Genomic DNA, 14,674 nt, shown 5'->3' on the forward strand with positions numbered 1-14,674 from the left:
CCCGCCGTCAGGTTACCGTTCCGCGGTCGAAAGACCGCGGCGGTAATTCTGACTTTCCCGCTGGGCTGGCGGGCGGTCGCCTTCAGGCCGCCCGCCAGCCCAGCGGGAAAGAGGCTTCCACGATGAAGCCGGCTCGGAATCGAGCCGGCGGAGTGGAAGCTGTGCGACGGGTGCAGTTGCACCCGTCGCGTATTTCACTGTCTGCGCAGCAGACAGTGAAATACATTTAGGGGCCCTCTTACGGGGGCCCCTGCAATGCCCATGCCAGTGGCATGGGCACTGCAGGGGCCCCCAGGGGCCCCGCGACCCCCCCTACCGCCATCCGGATCCCGGCGGTCGGACCGCCGGGATCTGGATGGCGGTAGGGGGGGTCGGAATCCCCTCGGCGGCGCAGCAAGCTGCACCGCCTTGGAGGATTCAATGGGGCGGCGGTACACTGGCGGGAGCCCGCCAGTGTTGCCGGTCCGACCGCGGCTTTACCGCCGTGGTCGGAATCCCCATTGGAGCACCGCCGGCCTGTCGGCGGTGCTCCCGCGGTCCTCCGCCCTGGCGGTCTTTGACCGCCAGGGTCAGAATGACCGCCAAAATGTTTTCCTGCTGCATAGCTCATTTAAAGATATATTCACTCTGCATGCTATTCCATACTAAACTGCTGGACCTTGATAGTGTTTGGCAACACAGTGAGATTCGTAAGCACTTGATTAGAGCGTCTCTGCCTATTGTCTTGATCTGTTACCTAGGTTAGCAACATACTTTAACGTCCATCAATTTCTGTTAATGGCACCGATGGGTGCTATAATATTGCTAATAATTCTCAATTTTCTATCCCGTCCTGTGACTTCTGTTGCTTTTTCTGGCATGTTTTAGTATTTTAATGCTGTAATAGTTTTTAGCTCTGCAATTAGTCACCAAGACCGTTGATTTTACTAAACTTATGTGCATTATATTCTTACCTATAGAGGCTTTCAGCCAGCCCTCTTCATCCATTGGTCTACTGTTGTCATTCACACATTTCTTCTGCCCATTAGAGAATACAGCAGTGGGGTAACTGCTTTTCAGTAATTGGCTTACTTCAATCAGAGTGACGACATTCTGCTCTTTCTCGAAGAGCACATCCCCACAAAGTAGTTTCCTTCACTACTATGGATTGCTGTAGCAAAATGTGCTTTGTGAAGCCCAAAATAGTTGTTGCTTTTAGCCATTGTTTATTTTTATATTGATGAGTGCCTAGCAGCTCCTCGGAAAAAGACGTTCACAAAAACCATGCCAAAAGAAGCATTGACAAAAAAGGCTACCAGCCACGACTAGACCTACCGCCTTTGCTGATATGTCATCAGTTTCTGGAATTTCAGTGTCAATCGTTTTCACTTCTAGTGTTGGCTATGTAAGGTTTAGGAAGCTCTGATATGATTTCCTTTAGTACATTTTCTTACAGAGAACTCAAGCGTAAAGATATTTATTTATGCGTATGCAGTACTGTTGGCACCTTTAAAGAGCTACTGTAGTCTATGCTTATGAGCAAGGTTAACTATGTCTACGATGTATGCACTCTATACATGGGGCTATCTTGTGGTCCTGAAGTGGAAAACACCCTTGTGTTATAGCACCTCCGTGGGTAAGTCCTTTTTTAAATGACTGCCTTATTTATCGAATATGCATCTTACTTATTAGTGCACTCTAAAGAGCAAGTCTTTTGTACGCACGGTGTTCTGTGGCAAGTGAGGACGTGTTACATTCGACCATATTATTTGGTGTAGCACAGAAACCACAGATCTTGTAGATAGAGGTGATCATCCATCTATAGATTCCTGTCAGTTAACAGATGGCAGCATTTCTTTGTAGTGCACCTGCTGTCACTACCAGAATTGTCTCTGCAAAGACGAATACATCTATGAAGCTGAAATTCTTCAGAAACGGAGCTTTGTGCAGTAAATCAGCCCCGTGCAGATGAGTCCCAAAGCTTCAGTGGTGTAAGAAATGGCAGATACTTAGTGCCTCTACTTTAAGGATCTGTATGCAACCTGTGGGGCAAATGTTAAAATACCAGCAGGCATGACTTGGCCTTCTTTCTGAGAGTGAAATAACGAATATCAAATGTGGTGAAATCTTTGTAAAGGTTTGTGGCATGCCCCGGCTTACTGTGTGTGGCATGCACTCAGCAACGCAACTGCTATTTTAGTTTTCAAATACAAAGTTCTATTTAAGTTAAATGAATATTTTAACTTTGACTTTTGAGAAATATATATGCCATTCAGTAAACAAGCACTCGTTACTTTAAATCTATTTTGTTAGGGATAAGTGCATTTTTAATGTCTACGTCCCAGTAATTTGTTTACACCCCTTAGTAAACTTTAGTATATTGGATCCTCATCACAACGTACAGATGCTATATAGTAAGTTGCATATTGGGGAAAGAATGAAAAAAGTGCATAGGAAAGACTCTTGCTTATCATACATCTGTTTGAAAGTTGACTGCGGGTCTTCGGACAGAGACCTGTCCTGAAAAATATGCATAATGACACACAAACATTTGAGGCGAAGTCATGAACGAGCCGATTATTCAAAAGAAATGTCAACTGATTTATCTTCCTTTTTTAGGGGGATGCCACTAACTCCAGCCTTCTGCAGCTTCGCCTAAAATGTGACATTGCTTATGAAATGCACCAGTCACCTAAGGTACACCAACTTTTATGTTTCAGCGGAGTTCTATTCATAATAATGCTTGAAACGTGAGGTATAACCACAGACTCGTCTTTTTCTCCTAGAATGCTTGCTTTGCGACTGACCATTCAAGGCTGCTGGAGATAAATGTGGTGTTGAGGACTGGCAATGACCGCATGACATCTGAAAGCCTCAAACAGTACATATTGGACAATGTGTTCGTGGTTTATGTAGCCACAGCAACAAGCGATTTCTCTTGTAAGTGGAGCACTTAAACCTTTTTCCACCTCACTTCTGAAAATTGCATTCCTCACAATTTGTTGTTGGAAATGGTGCATAAGTGATTTGCATTTATTTTGGACAAGATAGAAGGACGTCAGCATTATCTACAACTTGATGTTTATGGTGTAGAGTACACTGCTAGGATAAGACTATATTTGCTTTTAGGTTATGCCAAATACATGGTAATTAAGACTGAACAATTATCTGAAGTGGTAAATGGCTTCATTAGATTGAGTTTGTACCACTTTGTGTACTATGGGGAACATAGAGTGCAAGTATTTTCTTCTTATAGTTAGTTCATTGGGCACATGTTGTTCACCCTAGTAAGTATGATTGTAAATGTAACACAGACTTTTAAAAGCATTTGCGTGCCAAACTTTGCACAAGAGGCCCAGGAGACCTATTTTATCACAGATAAGCAGTTTTGGGTTCACAAAATTTTTATTGTACAAAGATTCAATATTGTTTTTTATCGTTAAATATTTTTAGATGGTATTGCAGAGGGCGGGCCTTGATTACGGTTTTCAAGCATGTGTAAACTTGTTCATGTACATACATTTACATTTATAGTGATGCTGGTTATATATTTATCTTTGGAGATCGGTTATGGATTTACTTGGCTTGCAAGCTCCTTTACACTACTTTTTCTTTTTACTTCGAGGTTTTGTTTGAAAATTGGCATCTTCGTTTTTTTGTAAATTTGCCTGTTGCGTGCCTAAGCTAATGTTAAGACCTACATCTTTTGATTTTATCTAATTTTATCTTTCTTTTGAACAGATGGCTCTACTGTAAATATTTACATATTGAATTCAGGGAACTATCTAGTACACCTACAGGTAATTGTAGACATTTGTTTCATTGGAGCAGTAATTAGTGATATGCCAAGAAGTTTAAGAAATGTGTTCTGTAAAATCAATTAAATAGTTCAGCTAACAATGCCTTCATATTAAACTCACGCTTCTCCTTTTACTTTGTCGTGAAAGTATATTTGAACATATTTGTTATCTGTATCTTAGTGAACAGAGCTTCCAGCTTTGAGTGTTTCTTATTTCTACCAAATATATTGATAAGAAGAGGTTGCATCTTAAAATTCTAATATATTTGAGGACATTCTTATTGGTCACTCCCCTCCACAGAGATTGACATTGTACCTTTCACACACAGTTTGTGAGCTTTGGCGCACATTAAGGAAAACTCACTTGTAATAAAATTAACAATGGTTAGAAGATACTCCAACGTGCTTGAAGGCCCCTGCTACATGGAATATAAATGTTTTCTCAATTCTTACATTATGGATACATGTGTGCATTTGGCATGACTATTGTTATGTAAACTACATGCCTGTCCCAGGGATATAATCCATTATCCATCTCCCTCCTAAAATCTGTTTGTTCTGGTGAGCTGAGAAGAAAAATACAGCTACTAGGAAACACGTGTTAAATATATCTTGCTTATTTAGCAATGTAAACCTTGCTTAAGCAGCAATTATCAAAAAGGTTAGAACTTTTTTTAAATTGCATTGTTTTATATAACCCACTTTGTCGTTAGTACCAAAATCATTTACACCACCTTTTTGCTGCCCATGTGTGTCGTCCACACATGGGCAACAAAAAGGTGGTGTAAATGATTTTGGTACTAACGACAAAGTGTGTTATATGAAACAATGCAATTTAAAAAACGTTCTAACCTTTTTGATATTACATTAAATTTGGGCCCCTGTGCTGAGTAATGCATTAAAGAGGAAGGTAAGGTGGTCCGGTGTGATGTCTCGGATATTTGTCGAGGATGTGGTGCATTCCAATAAGTGATTTTACCTTGTATCGGATTACTTCACTATAGGTATTTACAAATAGTTTTCAGTGAAAATAGAGTACAATTATACCATGTTTTGTGAATGAAAAATGGTTTTAGACCAGTAAGGAGGTATGAATTGGAGTATCAGCCTACAAATTAGGTTCCTTTATGATTTGAGCAAATGTGCTTCAGTTTTGTATGGGGTATACTTAAATGGCTAATGATACAGTTTGAACAGAACAGCAGCATGGGAGTCGATGAGCCCTGCTTTTTTTATCCTGCAGCCACTCAAGAAGCAAGTTGTTTTCAGTAAAATGAATGGGATATGTTCGCCTTAGTTTTTGTGTGCTCTGCAGTAGATGTTAAAGGTCCACACTCTTGTATTGTGAAATTGTGAAGTCTGTTTTGGCCCCCTCTTCAGTTAGCTGTCTTGATTTCAAGGGCAGGTCATTTGCCTCTGACTCTAAGAATACGTGCGTTCATACTGTTGGACTTACAACATTTTTTCCCTTTAGCGAATGTGACCTACTCCTGGAAATTAGTTTGTAATGTAAATGTTTTCCTTCATTACAGAAGATACCCAAGTATAGAATTAAAGCTGTTGTGGGAGATTGCGAAGTATGATAGTCAATTCTAGGTGACAAGAATAAGGGCAGAGGTTTAAAACCTAAGTGTATTTCACGACCTGTAAACAGGGAAGGTCTTCCTCTTGAACCTTGCTGTATCCTGCAGGTTTAATGTTTGTGGCTGCCTTGGGAGAGCAGCAAGGAGAAGAAAGATTCCAGGCAGCTCTAAGCCTACCGGTTATGCTGTTGTCACGGTTGGGAATCAGAGACTTTATTCACAGATGATTTTGTAATCTTGCAGCCAGTTACAGCTCTGATGATGAGCATGGAGTTTCCAAAAGAAACATTGTTTCGTGCACCATACTCCATGCCTCCATAGTGACTCAAAAGCTCTTTAACAAGGAGCAACCAGGGCATTTTCAAAGTCTTGCTCTGCAGTGCAAATATGACCATCTGTAAGGGTGGTGGCACCCCTTGCATAAGGACTCTGATTTCCCACTGGTGAGTCATGCACGTTTACCTTGCAGTACCTGTGCCTTTGGCCAAGGGAATGGTTCTCTGCAATAAGCCATTAGGGTGGGAGTCAGTGGAACTTTACCATTGTCAACATTTTGGCCATCATATAAGCAACTATATGGACCCCTGTTACCTTTCACTGCAAGAGTAAGCGTTTTTTTTTAATTGTAGGACGCTTGTGAAGGTTGCCCGATTTCCTGCTAGGTATTAAAGTTGATTTGTGTGGTATTATGTGGCATTTGGTCCGCCACAGTGTTTTCTAGATAAGTGATATTCCTATCCGTATCTTGGATATTTGTATAGCTAGAGGTATGCTGTATTAGCCTGTGGACACCACTTTAACCCTGTTTTTTGGTTGATGTCACTTAAACCTGAATAATCATTCAGTTGAAGTCTGTTTCAATGGCAAAACCCAAGCAGCATTCACAACCGTTTTATCTACAATTTCATAGCAGTACCTTTTTTTGTGGTCTGCATTACTGAGAAATGCTTCCTGTGTACGAATAACTGCACTAATGTGCCTCCTAAAAAATGTATCACCTAGGGGATGAAGGGTAGCCGTTCATTGGCTGCTTGATCCACTTTCATTTCCAAATGCTTTCATTTATTGGCGTTCTTAACACTATTTTTTATTCTTTACCACCTTCTACATTAAAGTGATTGGTAGCAGAGGTGTTTGGTTTGGAAAACTTGCTATCAGTATTGAATGGTGAGCATGGGACTGGATTGTGGCGATATTATGGGACCTTCTCTTTCTAGTCAGACAGTTGCCTTTTCAGTCGCATACAGCTAACAGATTAAGACTGCATCTGAGTGTAGGGCCAGCAAAGATGTAATAATGGCCTCTTCCATGCTTCCATAGTGGAGTTGAAACCCAGCAATCGGTGCTGTCCTTAGAAAGTTTCTAAAAAAGTCAACCATCCCGTGAGTCACATTGTGTAGCTTCAGCAGTAAGTAATAGGTCCGAGCAGAAGGCAAATAAAAGGCTACAGTGGTTAAGATGCAAGTTCAGCATAACGCAGACATGCCTTTCCCCATCATTAGGCTAGGGGGATTCTTGGAATTGTATTGCAGCAGACGTGGTGGAGGCAAGAGCTACAACAGAGTAAGAGCATATATGGAGTATGTATTGCAAATGATAAAAAAAAAAAAAGGCATGCTTCACTGTTTTGGGTGACACAGCAAGTAACACATGAAGCACCAGCTAGGTATGCTGTCCGTGGCATCATCGTCAAGGCCAAACCAATCCTCAGTTCATGAATTATATGTGGGGTGGCAATACAAATATACAAAGCATAACACTGGTGTTACCAAGCTGGCTGAGCCAAAGTATGTACTTCTGGGTGGGAACGCAAGAATCCTTTGATAGTGACTTCTGTATTGAGTAATCAAAGGCAAAGAGCAGGTTATGAAAATACACTAAGGAGAGCATGGCATTTTTCCTTCATTGGGTGCAGATTAACACTCACTTCTGTATCTTTATCTTCTGTGTGTAAATAACATTTTGAAAGAAGTAGATAAAGATGCCGTGTAAAATTGCTGAAGCAGAAAGTAACCTGTGTAAACTCTGATTGTAATTGCTTCGATTGGGACTAGAACCTACAATGAAAGCATCGCTGTAACTTTTGAAATTTTGCATACATTAGACAGTTAAGAATTTAATATTTTAAGCAGTATTAAAGTTGTCTGTAGCAACCTAGTAAAATTTGATTCAAACTTCTACTTAATTGCATTTTTAAAAGAAAATTACGAAGTACCACTGTGCTGAGATTTAAAAACATTTTAAAAATGTTTTTGGATGATGAATGTTACAAACTTTTTTTTATTTGACAGGCTTTTTTATAGTGCAAGCATCTAATAAATGTTTATGATGTAATGAGGACATTTTAAGGGCCTAGTTGCTCTTATTTAGTTTATTTCTGTTGGTTCTGTTGCCCCACAAGGATAATTGTTTTTTTCACTCTCTTGGTTGCAGGACATACACAGTGTTCTACATCATGAATTTCTGTCTGTCCAGTCCGAACCAGTACTGCTCCTTAGTTCAGCATCCAACTTCACAAAGGTTGCTTCAATTACATGTGGAGGTATGTGCTTTTTACTCTTGAGGGGGGGATGTGGACAGGGACAACATTTTTCCTGATCAAGTTCTGTTCGGTACAACTTAATTGCTCAATACGTTATCACAGTTGCAAAGTGAAAACTAATGTGCATAAAGATGGAATCGATGTTGGTTCCCTTCACACTATTTTCTATTCTTTGCCACCTTGTACATTACAGTGATTGGTAGCCGTGAAGTTTGATTAAGAAAAAAATCCTATCAGGAATGAATGGAGAGCAGGGGGTGATTTGTGAAGATATTAAAGTAGATTGCCTTTGTAGTCGCAGTGGCCTTTTCAGTCAGATACAGCTAGCAGATTAAGAGCGCATCTTAAACGAGGGCCAGCAAATGTGTAATAAAGGTGCTGTGTACACATTTTTTAAACCGTTTTCTTTCACTAGTCTGTAGTTGTCCTCCCCATTTTTTACAAGGTCAAAAAACTCTTTGCAATATAGAGAGGTGCTATACATATATAGTCAGTCATAATCTTGGTTCAGATCTTTTAAAAATAGCCATGAAAGAACATACAAACACATTACAAAAATTAATAAAAGAAAAATCCAGATAAATACATCATCAGAAAAGTTACATAAGTTTAAAAAACATTATAAACCGTTATGTCTGTTAAAATTGTTCAGTGATTCAAATTAAGATTAAACAAATATTATGGACTGCAGATATCCAGCAAAAGTTTCATACATTTAAGAGTCAGATCCCCACCTTTTCCTCTCTTTTATTGCGGAAGCAATAAAAAGGTAGCTAACCATGCATACCATATTGGATTGTAGTAGCTGCAGATAGAAAAATTGCTTCCTTGCACATCTTATATTTAATAGCCTAAGAAAAGAGTTGGAATAAAAAAAAAAGCCGTTCTTTGCTCTTTGTATAATTTACAAAATAAAAACGTGTGCATTTGTGATTGCTCCAAACGGGCATCGCATGGACAGGGTATAAGATCCCTGTGGCGATATACCTTTGGTGGGAAAGCCACCAAAAAGTGAGCCATCCCCAGACGAAACCTCATCAGATGAAATCTGTGGTGCTGTGGGACTACAAACAGATAGGGTTCAATTTTTGGCGTAGTACATAGAGGAAAATAAGCTGCCACCTTACATTTCGTCTGGTTACCCCTTCATCTATCATCAACCATTTTTTCACAAAATTCCTTTGTTACCACTATAGAGTCCTGTTTGGTTATAGACCTAGGATTAAGAAATAGGTCTGATCTATTAAGTCTGCCCAGGGTTTCTTTAACATACATAACCCACATACACCTGTACTCCGTGCAGTCTTATACTGTCTGTGAACAGTGACTGAGAAAGGGCCAGTTCCGGTCTAATCCAAACAGACATCCAGAGAGATAAGGGGGCTAACTTGATCAACTCCTCAATAAAAGGGAGTCCCAATTCCTCATGTGGAATAGTGGCGGGTACACTTTGGAGGAAGGGAAGGTAAGCTTCTCAAAAAATTATTTTCACTTATTTAACGATGGTGCACCTGTATATCCCCACACCCCAGCACCATATCTAGCAATTGATGTCAGCCTTGCCTTACAGATAGTGTAATAGGCTCTAGTGGGGCACAACCCTATTTAGTAATACGTTTGCGCAAAGCTGCCACCACCTGGTTGCATTGCGTGTTCTTGATTTCTCTAAGGTCTCTAAGGTCATTCCATTTACACTCATTGTTATAGATACATGAATGTGTTCACACAGTTCAAGTGCGTGCCATCGATATAAAACTCAGGCACTCTACTTCCCAGGCGGCCACAAACGTGGTATAAGATTTTGCTTTGTTGGTGGTCAAACCCAGTGCAGTCGTTAACTCCACAAATTTATTTAGCAATTTTTGAAGGCCCCTTCTGGTTCTGGCCATAAGGACACAATTGTCTGCATACATTAGAACCGATTGTGGTCTGACAGTAATCTTAGGGGAGGGTCTGCCTTTTCATCAATTAAGGCTTCCTGTAAGCCGTTTATATAAAATGTGAACAGAAAGGGGGGCAGAACACATCCTTGTCTGACCCTTCCTCAACCTTGAAGGAACTAGTTCATTCCTCCTGTTGCCCATATCTGATCTTAGCCTCCACATTACTTCGAAATTGTGCCGGCAGACATAACTATCTTTGGGTTTACTCCTTTATTAATCAGCATTGCCCATAATTTACTTCTAACAACATTATCAAACACCGCCGTTAGATCCATAAATGCCAGATATAAACACCCTTGCTTAGGCCCCACATACTTTTCTCTGAACAAGTGGAGATTCAGACATTGGTCAACTGTCCCCACTGACTTCTGGAAACCATACTTTGACTCTGAAATTATACTTTTGTCAAAAGCCCATGCTTCCAGGCGATCCAAAAGGATTCTCCCAAATATTTTTGCAGTGGCATCAATCAAGGAAATAGGGCGCTAGCATGCAGGACCATTCTGGATGCCCTTTTTGAAAATTGGAACAGTAGTGGCTTTGGACCATGTTGAAGAAGGAATGGTACTTAGAGCAGCTCTGAAAACATTTACCCAAAATTGGCAGACATAGTTCTAAATTGTTCTTAAAAAGATCGACTGGGAGACCGTCTGGTCCGGGGCCCTTATTAGGGGATAAGCCATTAATTGCCAATATCACCTCACTTGCATGTATATCCAATCCCTCACTAATGAGATTATCAAAACCGTTTGAGACCGTGTTTTTGCACTCTTCCATATTACAAGAATACATCTTTGTAAAGTGAGTAATCCAGCTGTGCTCTGGGATGTGAACCTCAACACCCTTGTTTGAGGCCAGGCTAAAAAAGGGATTATTAACTACTTTCCAAATTGAGCCCCAACATTTATGGCTGAGGCAACCACTAATTTCTCCCATGCCTCTTCTCTAATCATCTATTTCCTTAATGAGATTGCCTTCCTATACTGGGCTCTAACCTTGTAACTTCTGTCTGATTCCTTGGTGTGGCCTTTAGCACCCGTATAAGATTAGCATGAGCATGTGTACTTGTTTTGTCTAACCACTTTACTAGTGCTAGCTCGCCTGGTGCTTAGTAAGTAAACTTACAAGGGGGCGCGTATAGGTCGATGAACCTTTTGGATCGCATGGAATATCCTAGTCATGTAGTGACTACCAATATTAATAATCAGCATAACCAACCATCAATAGTTAATTGACAACGTCTAAACCCAACTATTCACAAATAACCACAACTCAGTAAAGTGTTAAACAATTTGTATTTCCCTATTGATTACAATACTAAATCATCTGTTAGATTAAACTTTATTCAATCAGCTCAATTATTAGTTCATTAATGAAACGTCAATAACATGATCACATCAAAACTCGAAGAAAACATATGCTTGCGTACTGCTACATAAGCCAAGAGAAGAATTCTAGCATCAATAGAAGAGTTCAGCAGATAGCTCGTCAGTCATTTGTCACTGTCAACGTCACCCTAACAAACGTAGCTAACCAAGATTAGCATTAGCACATGGGACTTCATGCAAAGCAATTTAGAGAAAACATGAATTTGGAAAACATCTTTCTAAGTGAGAATCTATAATCGGCGCAGTTGGTACCTAGAAGAAAAGGCACAATTAGTGAGTCACATTTTCATAGCTACCTATCCACAGAATAGATCAGCAACAAGGTCAGTCTTCGTCTTCAGGTCATTCAATCAATCAGCTACACTACAGGCTCTCAAGAGTATGAGCCCAACGACAGAATCTCGAACAGCGTCTCCTGACGTCATCGTCTCCCTTCGCATCTGCTTTAGTTCTCTCACATCTGATATTTTAGCCTCTTGTCATGACTTTTTATTAGGGTCTCCCAGTCCATCCCCTTAATTCTCAATTGGTCGGTCAGTCAGCAAATATGACTTTAACCTATAGTATTTGTTTACCAAATCTACAAATTTTAATATTAGTCCTTCACAAGACGCGGATTGGTCCGCTATGCGATGTCCTCATCATCAGGCTCTTCAGGTATCGAAATTGGTGCATGTTCCTCTTCAGTCAGTGCGTCCATTGTTCAAGTCCTGGGAAAGTATATTTAGCCTACTCTACACATAATTTTATCAAATTGTCTTCTTCATCTCCTGTCCGCCAGTACATTGCAGAAAATTCTAGCTAAGCAACTTTGTGGCTCAAGGACAGGTCATCCATCTAGCTTCTTGCAACGCATTAAATATTTCAGCTCTTTGTGTGCGAGGCCTAGAAAGACTAGGCCATAATTTCAGTTATCACTGCAAGTTAATGTAACACATAGATTATACATTTCAATATGACATATTACTACATTATTCTTATACATTTTTCATTATTTCATACAGTTTCAGTAATATGAGTACAATCTCGTATAAGTGGCTGACATGCCCGAGGGCACATTTTCAAACGTGCACATTATTTTCTCTACGAATAATTTCTCTACAAACTTTTCATTATTATAAACACATAAACACTATTAATCATTTTCTAATTAGCATATATGCTTCAGCGCTAGGTTGATTCGATCAAATTGAGTTGGAAGAGTTAAATACACCCTTACGGCCACACAGATAGCTGCAAAAGCTCCCAAAACTTGGGCTGGTGGTAATTCCGTATTTAAACAAACTTCAAGATTTGTCAGATTCTTACCAACTACGTAAGATAAGAGAGCCTTTGTATCCACTTTTGCCATTTACATAGCACACCTTTATTCCTATGGTATTCGACAGCAGATACCATTTTCTGTAAGCTACTTTAAAAAAACAAACATTAAAAAAAAATAACATTATGGATTGTTATGACCAGTGGGTTATGATCGATTAAACCACTGAGAATTACCTGAAAGGCACCCATTTTATGCAGCCATGACCTTGACATCATTATATGATGGATAACTGAACCACGCCCCCTCCCAGTAAAGGTTATATCAGGGACGGTGTAATTACTTGTTAGTGATAAATCAGAAATCCTCATAAGATTATATAACTTATCCCCATAGGGATTATGAATAAAGTGAGAGTAATTGCTGTTATCCTCACAAAATATTCTACAGACCTTATCAACCCCTACAGCACAGAGGGAGACAATAAAATCCCCACCCCACAAAATCATGTATTCCTTAACCATATTGCATACCATCTCTTCAATAACCTTGGCTAGGGCTTGTATGATCTCAACATTAGATCTCAAAAAATTGTTGTGATTAAAAATTAACCAGTAGGATTATCAGACTACCGTTCACATTAGCATCACTAGTTGATAGTGAGGGGAATTATTTCTATGTTTGATCATTTTAGCGCCTGAGGAAATATTGCTCTGGGGTGAAAAACCAGTCTCTCGCCCTTTGTCAATCTACCCTTTCCAAAAGGGGCTCTAACGATTCTGAGTAGGGACAGAGAATTTAAGAGGTTCCCCTAGCTGACTATACTTGGCTTGACTGGGCTGATAAAAGTATCCCAGATGAACAACCTGGATGTTAAAATCACCGTCCTGCACGGTTCTGAACTGTTCCAATATCCGTGCTACCTGATCAGGGTTTCTGAACTTTACCACCACAGTCACCAGTGAGACATTTCTTACTATGGCATCCCCACTGTACCCTCCTCACTCCAATGATGGTGCTCCAAACAAAACTCTTTATTTCTCCTCACCCCTCTCCCCCACACATTGAAGTTTTCAACTAGAAAACCAATGTTTTTCAGTTGGTATTCCTGCTCTGTAGTTTTGTTAGACAATGCAGAGACATTTTTTTAACATAATTACGTAAGGGGTGCAGTGTTGCGGGAGTTGCAAGACTTGTAGGTTCCTTCCCTTGGAAGAACGATCAGGCTCAAACCTCTGCAACCCTTCACTCCCAGAGCCCCACTCTCCCATAATTTCCTGAGGATATAGTTATAGGTTTAACAGGGATCTACCCACTGTTGTCTGGCTGATCTGTGGGGGTATCTGTTGACTGAGTGGGACCTCTAGGTCTAGATTGATCAGCCATTTTTCTGTACCATCACATAACATTCTGCTGGTGGAACAAGAAACGAGTCTCTGTGTCCGCCTCCACATTTCGAATAGGTAATGTATTGCATTTCAAGGACTCCAAAATATGTTTTAAGGAAGAAACAATAACATTCAGTATATCCACTAGAGGTTTGAGTGCTTTCTCTAAGATAGCCCCAACAGAAGCTCTGTCCAGACAGTTACCCTACAATTCTTGGAGTCCTGTTGTATCCCCCAACCCTCTCTTCTCAACTACCTGTGTCTTACGCTTCTGAGGGATGACCTTCTCAGGTCCATTTGATTTGGAGCCTTTCATCTTGATCATACCCAAGTTCCGGGGGGCTGGGCTTCTTCCGTTTGGTAGGTGGAGAGACAATGTCATCCAAACGCACAGGTCATTAATGGTCATTAATGGTCAGACCACCATCTCTACTGGAAGAGATATCTAATTCCCCCTTTAGAACACACCGCTTTTGGTGGCTGGGTATCTTGCACCCATTCCTTTCCCTAGTAACCTCCAGAGAGACTCCGCCCCTTCCAAGATTGATTGATTGATGACCTTTGACAAGGGCTGAGAAGAGGTGACAAGAGACTTCCTCGCAGCCCCCAGCTCTCTTCAACCGATTCGATTTTGGTGTTTAATGTGGTCATAGCCATAGTAAGAAATGACTCTATAGAGACCGTGGGATTAGGTTCTGTAGAGCTGGCAGAGGCACTCACCTTCCTGTTGCCCATTACTCTAATTTAGACATGGCGTTAACACCAGCAAAGGTTCTGAATCTTATGGCCCA

At 40.4% G+C, this 14,674-nt stretch overlaps 1 protein-coding gene across 3 annotated transcripts in view; it reads left to right on the top strand.

Moving 5' to 3' along the window:
- TMEM131L (transmembrane 131 like) overlaps positions 1-14,674 on the top strand; it is a 522,596-nt gene that overhangs the window by 270,977 nt on the left and 236,945 nt on the right. For all 3 annotated transcript variants that reach the window (XM_069242819.1, XM_069242836.1, XM_069242829.1), the window contains exons 8-11: positions 2,599-2,676; positions 2,766-2,919; positions 3,721-3,779; positions 7,795-7,903. In XM_069242819.1, coding sequence (XP_069098920.1) covers positions 2,599-2,676; positions 2,766-2,919; positions 3,721-3,779; positions 7,795-7,903 — 400 coding nt within the window. The remainder of the gene's footprint in view (positions 1-2,598; positions 2,677-2,765; positions 2,920-3,720; positions 3,780-7,794; positions 7,904-14,674) is intronic.

The sequence above is a fragment of the Pleurodeles waltl genome, chromosome 1_2, assembly GCF_031143425.1.
Source record: "Pleurodeles waltl isolate 20211129_DDA chromosome 1_2, aPleWal1.hap1.20221129, whole genome shotgun sequence".
In the NCBI taxonomy this organism is placed as follows: domain Eukaryota; kingdom Metazoa; phylum Chordata; class Amphibia; order Caudata; family Salamandridae; genus Pleurodeles; species Pleurodeles waltl.